Source organism: Eurytemora carolleeae, unplaced genomic scaffold, assembly GCF_000591075.1.
Source record: "Eurytemora carolleeae unplaced genomic scaffold, Eaff_2.0 scaffold117, whole genome shotgun sequence".
Lineage (NCBI taxonomy): Eukaryota > Metazoa > Arthropoda > Copepoda > Calanoida > Temoridae > Eurytemora > Eurytemora carolleeae.
In genome coordinates, this window is record NW_019396401.1 from 215,476 (window position 1) to 225,754 (window position 10,279).

At 31.9% G+C, this 10,279-nt stretch overlaps 2 protein-coding genes across 2 annotated transcripts; both read left to right on the forward strand.

Moving 5' to 3' along the window:
- Positions 1-976: 976 nt before the first annotated feature.
- LOC111702528 (probable 28S ribosomal protein S6, mitochondrial) lies at positions 977-3,650 on the forward strand. The gene is made up of 4 exons (XM_023474256.1): positions 977-1,067; positions 2,041-2,114; positions 2,829-2,899; positions 3,245-3,650. Exons 1-4 carry the CDS (start codon positions 1,032-1,034, stop codon positions 3,514-3,516), a joined length of 453 nt encoding a protein of 150 aa, XP_023330024.1. The 5' UTR covers positions 977-1,031; the 3' UTR covers positions 3,517-3,650.
- An 11-nt stretch (positions 3,651-3,661) lies between these two features.
- On the forward strand, positions 3,662-9,474 carry LOC111702527 (S-phase kinase-associated protein 1). Its single transcript, XM_023474255.1, has 7 exons — positions 3,662-3,789; positions 5,001-5,078; positions 5,624-5,707; positions 6,066-6,122; positions 7,013-7,057; positions 8,801-8,872; positions 9,148-9,474. The coding sequence occupies exons 1-7, from the start codon at positions 3,673-3,675 to the stop codon at positions 9,181-9,183; spliced, it is 489 nt and encodes a 162-aa protein (XP_023330023.1). The 5' UTR covers positions 3,662-3,672; the 3' UTR covers positions 9,184-9,474.
- The last annotated feature ends 805 nt before the right edge of the window (positions 9,475-10,279 follow it).

Here is a 10,279-nt window from a genome sequence, read left to right on the forward strand (position 1 = left end):
GGGGTCCAAAAATCATATTAGGACGGACGGACCTTACTAATTAAATCACTAAAAACAAAAATTATCTTATAAAGAAAAACTAAACTACCGAATAATTCAAGAATGTCGGTTCCCACATATTATTTGTTTAATTTAAGAATAAAGGTGATTTATGCGGAGAGGGGTAAAAAACAACAATCATAGATAAATTATCGTGCAACATCAAAACATTTACAAATCAAATTTCCAATGTTGTATTGCATCAGAAACAAATTATTATCACATTTACAGTTTCAAAATTCAACGTTGCACTGGCAAGTTGCAGACGGAAATAATTTTTTATAAAAGAGAATGCAACAATAATTATTTACGAATTGAACTAAATTTTAACAAATTTATTCATATTATTCCATCTTTAATTATATAATTTATATTTAATTCTTTAATCCAATATATTTTTAAAATTAACTAATAGTTAAATATTTACCTATTCTTTTATTGCAACCTTTTTTCTTGGCGTTTGATAATAAGGGTGTTTAGGTTTTGCGAAAGTATGAATATTATCAAATCTTTAATAAAATCACGAAACCTCTTTAGCGTTTAATCCTAGTCTGTTCTTGTTTAAAGACGATCTAAGCGGCGAGGATAGAGCAATGCTTCGTAATCGGTTCTACTTTCTTCACTTTTTCAGGCACTGTTGTGTAGGCAACCGCTGAAGTTTAGTCATACCTGTTTTTAAAGTTAATTCTGTTGAACATTATTCTCGCATAAAACTTATATTTCTTTATTTATGTTGCCTCAGTGCAGTGCCGGTCGGCGGTCCCTAGCCAGTCCTAATGGATTTGATAGTGCTAACGCAAGCTCTTTCTTTGTATAGACTAATATAGCTTGCTGGACCAGTCAACGTGATAAAAGCTGTATAAGGGGGGGGAGTCTGATTGTGGTTCAATAATTTATTTTGAAGGACTGAGAAGACTACCAATAAAAATTTTATTTTATACTGAAGATAATTAAGCAAGGTTTCTAATTTATAAAATTTATTTTCAGATAAAATGCCAACGTATGAACTAACTCTAATAATGCGAAAGGTAATTCAAGACACCTCTTGGGAGTAATTTCCTAGAGAATGAATTTTGGACCCCCGGCCCCCCTGTTATCAATTTTATACATGGTTATTATGAGTATCATATGGATATCATTGGTCATGTGACCGCAGCGCCCGGCCCCAATCCTTTGATAGCCGCAGCGCTCGGCCCAGAAATTGTCCTAACCTAACCCTAATATAATAGAAAACAAACAATAATAACTTTTCTGATTAACAAGTGGTCATGTACAAAATTGATGGGGGGTGGGGGTCCAAAAATCGTTCTCGAGGACAGAACCCCCTTAGGGGATTTTTGGGATACACCAAACCAATACAAATAAAGGGAGATGATAAGTTTGGTGAGTTAGAGACGAAATATTTTAACGATGTTAACTAAATACGTGATTTGGTAACTTCCTTGAGAACGATGTTTGGGCTCCCCCCCTCCCCCCTTCTATCAGTTTTGAAAATGCATTTCATATTTAACACATGGATAAAGTTGGTCATGTGACCGCAGCGCCCTATTTTAGTCTGTCCTAGCCGCAGTGTTCGACCCATAAAGTGTCTGAACCTAACCATCCTAACCCGAAATATATACTAACTTTGTTGAAAATTGTTGAAATTGAATGTCCGACTTGGCCACAGCGCTTGGCCTCTACTCTGTCCTAGCCGCAGCGCTCGGCCCAGAAATAGTCGTTATCCAAGCTTAACCTGAAATAATAAAGAAAAATATTTTTTTTGTTAAAATAATCGAAATCTAAGTCATGTACTAAATTGATAGAGGGGGGGGGGGGTTAAAATCGTTCTCTAGGAGAGACCCCGTAATTTCTATTATGTTCATTTTGTACGAAATTAATTTTCTAATGTGTTATCTCCACTTAGTACCTTTCGCACTATTACCTTAAAACTTAAACGGAGGAAACTACCAGAATTAAACACTAGTTAGAAAAGAGGATATTTTCCAAGTTATATTCTAGATGGCCCGGCCTCAAATGGTTGAATCTTTAAAGCGCGTAGGTCAACATTTGTACGACACTGGTGGATTTATAAGGTAAATTTATTTTCATTACTCCTACTATGTGTTTGATAATATGAGATATAAAAATTTGAGAGATTGACTGACTAGCTATAGCGAGTAGAAAATTTTTGATTTACAAATAAATTGAAAGATCAAGAAATAAAAGAAAAGAGACTTCCAGATTAAGTAGGAAATTAAAATTAAAGATGAAACTAATTTAAAAACCCGGATATCGGATATTCGATTTTTACTACAGAGCGTCCCATATCATATTAGACTATCTCCAATCTTTAACGCCAAAATAAACACATAATACTCGAAAAATCTAGCATTTTCTGCCAAAAAAAGTTCTATTAGCCATATTAAATTTTTTCAAAATGATTCATACTTCTTAAATTTTCGGATTTGTCTCCCAAATCGTAATTTAGACCCATTGGCGCGGTCTAATTTGATGTGGGACACTCTGTATATTGAGAGTTTGACTGACAAGTATATCAGAAATTAATTTTTAATTTAAAAATTGATTTAATACAGAATAAAGGAATTATTCATGGAGTATTAAAATAAGAGATAAAAATGATGAATTAAGAGACTACGATTAGGTTTTTGTGGTGACAAGGGACTAGAAATAATTACTAAAAATAATTTAAATAAATGATTCAAAGGTAAATAAGAAACACTGGAAACTCCAGAGGATAATTTTTTAAATTATATCTTTTGTCGTTAAAATTTGAATTTTATTTCCAGGAAAGTTGAATCGCATGGTGTACGAAAATTACCAAATATTAAGGTCCGAGATGGAGAGAAACACAATGAAGGAAAATTTTGTCTCAATTAACAATATACATACACAATTAAAAAATTTGCGCTTTATATTCGCGCACATTTAACTGAGGAAATTCATGATTTTATTTCTCTCTAAAATAGTTGAAAAGCTGATGGGTTAAAAGATTGTATACGGTGAATTTTTCTCAAAAGATCGAAAATTATTCCCACGCCCTTGAAATACACTTGAAAAAATAAACCTTAGGCTGATTTATTAACCATTAATTTACTTAATTGCTTTTTAAAAAAGTAAATAATATTTTAAAAAGGAGGGAGGGAGGGAGGGGGGATTCTTACCAAGTTAAAATTGCTTAATATGAGACAAAATTGTATTTTAGGATTATATTTTATGGTGAATTGTGATCTAAAGACGAATAGTATTCCCACCATTATGGACGAATATAACAGAGATAAAGATATAATACAGAAGTATATAATTGCCGCCGATGAGCCTGTTGTATCTTGTCCCCAGAACTACGACGACGAGCTCCTGCCACCGGCCGAACGACCGTCTGTTAACGAACTCATAAAAACTGGTCGTCGGCCGCCTAAATTCCGTAAAGTGTGGAAGGACAAAACTGGATTGGATTACTATCCTTTCCATAGATAACTTTTTTCCATTAAAATTTTAACAATTTTTTCATTAGATTTTATTAGATAATATCTCATATCTTGAGTTTTGATGAAACAGAACAGAAACATTGTGGAGAAATTGATTTGTAACTTCACAATTTTCTAATTTCAGATAAACCAATCAACGAACACAATGCCTAACATCAAGCTCCAGAGCAGCGACGGCGAGGTTTTCTCCGTGGACGTCGAAATCGCTAAGCAGAGCGTGACGATCAAGACAATGTTGGAGGATCTCGGCGTTGAGGAGGAGGTTAGTATTTAACGGATTTGTATATTCTTTTAAAAAATGTCGATGAACTTATTGTACAAAACATCTAGCAATTATTTTTTGTTGTATATTAAAATTTTTGATCTTTTAAAGGAGCTATAAGCGTGCGTAATTTCAAGCGAGCACCCCACCCACCCATGCAAAGAGGACAATGCCAGATTCACAACAGTACCCTTGAAACCTTTACCTGATCAATAATGTGGAAGATATAAGAAATATCAGATCTAAATACTTTTTATCCCAGAAAAACGGTTATATCTTCCACATTATTGATCAGGTAAAGGTTTCCTGCAGTAGTACTTTAATTAAGAACCTCCAGTTGAAAATAATCTTTCATCGAATTATAAACTTTGATATCTAATTCATACTTTAATTCATATTTGATCAGACAAAGGTTTTAAGGTTATCGTTGTGAATGGAGTGTCACTTGAAATAACGCTTTCAGTTCTTTATATTATTATTATGAAACTAATGGGTACTTCATCATTCTTCCTCACTCCATTGCGAATTTCATAATGAACGTGCTATAAAGTAATCATCGTGCTATAAAGTTAAATTAGATGTTGCATTATAGCACCTGTTCTGTAATGTTTTCATTAATTCCCGGATTTTCTCCAAAAAATTTTGGATATTAAATATTTTTTAAAAATTGAAATGAAAATAAAACTGAAATCAACTTTAAATTGACTTCGGCTTTCTTTTAAGGTTCTCGCCTTTTTAGATTATATTTTGTCCCAAGCTTAAGCAAGGGATAAAATTAAATCTAAAAAGGCTTGAACCTTCTCGATAAAGAGAAAATTTCTGTCCAAAAACTTTATAACACTGCGATCCAAAATAACAGTGCTATAAATAGTTAATAATTAATCACTATCATCATTTTCTTCTTTACCCTGGATTTTGTTGAAACCAAACGCTATCTTTCTTCGAGCTCGGAAAAATCTCTGTTAGGGTTTCTCAATTTCAGTTCTATTTACGCTCTTTCGAATGGGTAAAATTTGGGGTTCTATATTGCGTAAAAAATAAGAAAACTATTTAGAATTCAATACTATATAGAGAAAAAAATTACGTTTTTCACAATTTCAAGATAAAGGTTTCAAGTTTAACCGTTGTGGATCTGACATTTAACTTCTTAATGGAAGGTCACTCAACAGTCAACACAACTTGGATGTTATTGATATTGTGAAATATTTAAGGATGAGGAGGTAGTCCCTCTGCCCAACGTGAACGCTGCTATTCTGAGGAAGGTTATCCAGTGGGCCACACATCACAAGGTTATTTTATATTTTCTTTTGTCTTTAGTTTTATCCTAGTATTTACAATGCATAGGATCCGGATCCGCAATAATATGCGGATTCACGGATCCGTATTCAAGGGGCAAATTATTAACAAAAAACTACAAACAAAAATCTTTTGTTTTTAAAATCCAAATTTGAAATGTTGAAAAAAAGAGATACAACAAAATTTCGTTACCTCTGGATGTTTCATCAAGTTTGAAAAAAAAGTAGAAAATTAATTTGAAAATTTTTCTGCATCAAATTTAATGGATCCCAAACACTTATTTTTTTTACCTTTTTTCTTATTTTCTGTTAAACCTGAGCTTGATATGTCACGAAATAAGTCTAATTTTTTCGATAATAGTTTGGGCACCCATCTTGAACTTACAGCTTTAAAATTAAGTTAAGCTGACATTCCTGTGGTTCTACCGAATTCTCCAATACAAATTTTAACAAATTCAGTCTGGGTGTTCCTTAGTTATGATCGGGCATACAAACATACAGACCAAGATTACAACTTAATTTATGGATTATTGTTGCAGGATGATGCTCCTCTGCCTGAGGATGATGAAAACAAGGAGAAGAGGACAGATGATATCTCATCTTGGGACGCCGAGTTTCTCAAGGTGCGTATTTTAATCCTATTTAAAAAAAGGAAAAGAAAAAAGGGGTCATGTCCGATTCACAGTGGTGCTCTTTAAATCTTTTTCTAATCAACAATGAGGACGTTTTTTCATCTTATCATCGGGAGAATTAGACGGAATGAGGGGGGTGTAAGATTCAATGTGTTATTTAAGGGGCGTGGGGGTAAACTCTTTCCTCTTTAATTTCTAATTTGTTATTATAAGAAATGAGAAATTTGCTATCGGAAAAATTTTTATGTTAATGTTATTTGTAAATAATTATCTAAAAAGAAATATAATTATCTGTTATTAAATATTAGATGTAACTATTTATCTTTTTAAATATAATCATTTTATTTAGGGAGACCAGGGAACCCTGTTTGAACTCATCCTGGCTGCAAATTACCTTGATATCAAGGTAACTTCTTCTCATCATTTCGCAGATTGTCTCGTTTTCATTATAAAGTGGATTTAAAAAGTAAAAAATGAGAATTGAGTGTTCATGCGGTGCGCTCTGAGGGTGGTCCGGGGGTTCCATGTCGGGTTCTCTTGCAGACCATTCTACTATTATTATATTATTCTTATAAGGACTGAACAAATTATTTCAACAGACCCTCCTTGCAAGGATGACTATGCCCAATTAACAACGGTGCTTCGTCTTAACAAGTATAAATTATATATGCATGTTTTTGTTTATTAAAACTGTTAATTTTCATTTGTGGTTTCTCTGAAAAAAAACTGATTTGCGCATTTCTTGCTTTTACGAAATAATGAGAGATATTTTCCGAATTAAACACTTCGAGTAGGAAAAACGACGGTATCTTGCTGTTTTTTGATCAGATCAAGGTTTCAAGGGTACCATTGTTAATCTTTTTAAAATTTCCCCTATAGACAGATCCTTTCAGCAATTTTTTTTATTCTGATCAGCCGTAAACACTTAACTTAAATTTTGTTAAGATTTTGTTTATAATAAAAAGGAATTAGCTGACTTTAACCAGCGTTTATCTATCTATTTATTTGTTTGTTTGTTTGTTTGTTTGTTTGTTTGTTTATTTATTTATTTATTTATTTACAATTCTGAAAGTTAACTTAATATCCCAAATGCAAAAACTTTCAGATGCGATCTACAGGAGTGCAGATTTCCATTCCTATTCGATATCCCGTGGTGGTCACATCATGCAGGAATAACTGTTTTTGCGGGATCAAGCATGTATTCTCAAATTTACAAGGACCCATATTGAGATGAAGCATTCAAGAGTCAGATCTGACCTAAAAAACAGTTTCTTAAATAAAATTTTTATATTTTAGGGACTGCTCGATGTCACTTGTAAGACTGTTGCAAACATGATAAAGGTGAAATTTTTGTTATCTTATTTCTACGTTTTAATCATAATCTTAACATTTAAAAAATAGGATAGTGATGGGTAATTACTTTTTTTATGTCAACGTTTTCGGACTTATTAAAGGTTCCACACAAATCTGAGAAAATCTGCAAACTTTGAAATTGTTTATTTTTAACATTAGCTTTCCTTATACAACCAATTTTTCATGCAAAACTGAATCCCAAAACTATGGTTATTTTGGTTATTTTTTTCCTTGTTTTTTTTCTGTTTAAAATTTGGCATAATTTTTACAGAATACCGTTTTAAAATGTTTGAATCTATGAAGATAGACAGTATTTGTGGTGTGACTATTAATATCTGAAATCCTTGAAGTTGTAGCAAAGTTATTACCCATCATTAGCCCAGTAAACACCCTTGCAATGAACTGACCCTTGCATTCACAGAGACTTGGGGGACATTAGGTGGATATTTGTTTGAACTAATGCCGTTTGAAAAATTGGTCGTTAGAACCATTGGTCGTTTGAAGTGCTGACATGACGTCATGTATATTCAAATTAACACGATATTTGCTCATATGAACTATTTTTTAAAAAAGATCAGTTTTATAATTTTGATATTCGCATGAGCATCAAAGAATAGTTAACAGGCCGAGCGCTGCGTCTAGGAGTTCAAATAGACATAAAAAATTGGCTCATATGAACCAAAACATATAGTTCAAGTTAAGTTAAGACAATTCGATGTAGTAAACAATTCATTCAAGTTTATGGTTGTCAGTATATAAAGTTAACCTTTACATTAACATTAACATTGACTTTAAACAATTCATTTAAGTTATAGTTTTCAGTATGTATAGTTAACATTAACATTAACATTAACATTGACTTTAAGCAATTCATTGAAGTATATGGTTGTCGGTATATAAGGTTAACATTAACATTAACATTAACAATAACATTATCATTGACTTTAAACAATTCATTAAAGTTTATGGTTGTCAGTATATAATGTTAACATTAACATTAACATTAACATTGAAGTATATGGTTGTCAGTATATAAAGTTAACATTAACATTAACATTGACTTTAAACAATTGATGTTTATTTATATGTTAATATCAATTAACATTAACATTTGTATGTTAATATTAACATAAATTAAATTTATTAAATCTTCAATGGTTTCTTGAAACTTAAAAGTTCATAAATTTTCCTTAATTCGGTGGTAAGAATCCTTCAAAATCATTCCTAAATTATTTCCCAAAAAATTTTTCCGCTGGCGTAGATATGAGATCCATGGGTGAGTTCTTTTTTTTCAATCTTTCGAAAGAAAATTATTTCGTCCTTTCCTATAATATCGTAAATTTTTCATCTAATTTGTTCGTTTTCTCACTGAACGATCATTTAGTAGAATTGTTAGTTCAATTAATTAAATAAACGATCGTTTTCTAAAGAAAGAGTTTGTTCGAAAAAATCGTTCATTAATTTAAAAAAAACTATATTTTTTTTCAAAATCTTTCGAAAAGTTCATTTGTTCATTAATTAACTTAATAGGTTTTGTTTTAAGTTCATTGGAATAAACAATTTAGAAATCATTCATTAACTAAAGGTAGTTTTTATTGTTCTTTATTAAAAAAGATCATTTCATTTATTTGAACATCGTTTTTTTCCGAACGACACCATCGTTCACGGAATAATCTAGAACGTTTTCATAAATAATGCACATCTCTACTTAATTACATGAACTTCCTGCAGGGAAAAACCCCGGAGGAGATCAGGAAAACTTTCAACATCAAGAACGACTTCACTCCCAGCGAGGAGGAGCAGGTATTCTAAAGCTTATTATTTATTAACAATTTAGTTGGTTTGTTATTATATAGTAAACGTTAAAACGTTAGAACCAATTCGATCCAAATTGTTTGTAGTATCTCCCTTGAATTTAGGGAAGGTTAATTGACAGTAAAAATTGTCAAAATTTAAAATAGCCTAGAAAAAATTGTCGTTTAACATTAATCTAAAAATACTGACAGAAAAAATCCGCGAAATTTTGAGTTTAATTAGATGGTGATATCAGACAAATATTCATAAGTTATGTATTTAAGGTGAGGAAGGAGAATGAGTGGTGTGAGGAGAAATAAATAAAATGTAATTAGCAACCTAACTCCCCCCTCTTGCTTTGACCCCCCCCCCCTTCACTCCTTACTGTCATTCTTTTGATTATTGAACCCCCCACCCCTCTGTCAAGTAATATTCTACCAATGCTCTGTAAGACAATTTTAATCTGCTTATTTTTTTTGTATTACACGCCATATTTTTTTAATTTAACTATTCACATAGTTCATCTGATTAAAGGTTATTCTTTTATATTTTAACTTTGATTTTGTCACTCTGTAATTTTCCATCATTGGAATATATATATTACACTTAAAGTCATTTTTTTGTAAGAGACGTTGCCATGATGTACTAAAAGATGCTCTTAAAACATAGACTTGAAGGGACTCTCCAGAGGGAGGGAACCCCCGGACGCAATGAGCCTCTCCTTTAGCAGACATGAGCGTTTCAGATTTGCTAGGCAGACCGAGCCTCCTCCATGCAGACCGAGCCTCCGCTGTACAGAATAATTTCCGTAATACTCAGATCTTGTTTCTTACATTTAGTAAAGAATTTGTTGTATTTTTTTCATCATAATGGCGGAAGAAGTTTTCCAAAGATCAGAAGTATTAATCAATATTTATAAATAGAGACTAATTATTCAGTTCAGTGGTTTATAAAATTTGAAATATTTTTACGCAAAAAGGAAAACTTGTTGAAAAAATATTCTGAAAATAATTTATTTACTATTCTAAAATCTTTGATTTAAGCGATACATTGTTTTGAAACTTTTATCAGACTTAGATAATTAATTTCCAAATCGTCTCCTTACTGTGTAAAAAATGTTATTGTAAAACTTAAATCTTATAAACCACTTTATAAGTCAATATAAGATACAAATCATAACAATCTTTAAACATTAATCTTAAGTAAAATTCTTGTGCCACTATGCTAAAAAATAAAATAAATCTTTATTACTTGTTAAAATCAAGAATTATAAGAAAGCTGTGCTGTACAGTTAAGTCTCGTTTACTTCATAGCGGAGGCTCTTACAGCATGGTGAAGGCTCGTGTTCGCAGGGCGGAGGCTTATTGCGTCCGGGGGTTCCCTCCGTCGTCTCCATTAAAAGATAACATCACCCGA

What these genes read in the sequence shown, in the direction of transcription:
- LOC111702527 (XM_023474255.1), top strand. Translation starts at nt 3,673, where the DNA reads ATGCCTAACATCAAGCTCCAGAGCAGCGACGGCGAGGTTTTCTCCGTG. An exon ending in GGGACGCCGAGTTTCTCAAG is followed by an intron (nt 5,708 to 6,065) that starts GTGCGTATTTTA and finishes CATTTTATTTAG; the next exon opens with GGAGACCAGGGAACCCTGTT. An exon ending in CAAATTACCTTGATATCAAG is followed by an intron (nt 6,123 to 7,012) that starts GTAACTTCTTCT and finishes TTTATATTTTAG; the next exon opens with GGACTGCTCGATGTCACTTG.
- LOC111702528 (XM_023474256.1), top strand. Translation starts at nt 1,032, where the DNA reads ATGCCAACGTATGAACTAACTCTAATAATGCGAAAG. An exon ending in TAACTCTAATAATGCGAAAG is followed by an intron (nt 1,068 to 2,040) that starts GTAATTCAAGAC and finishes GTTATATTCTAG; the next exon opens with ATGGCCCGGCCTCAAATGGT. An exon ending in TGGAGAGAAACACAATGAAG is followed by an intron (nt 2,900 to 3,244) that starts GAAAATTTTGTC and finishes ATTGTATTTTAG; the next exon opens with GATTATATTTTATGGTGAAT.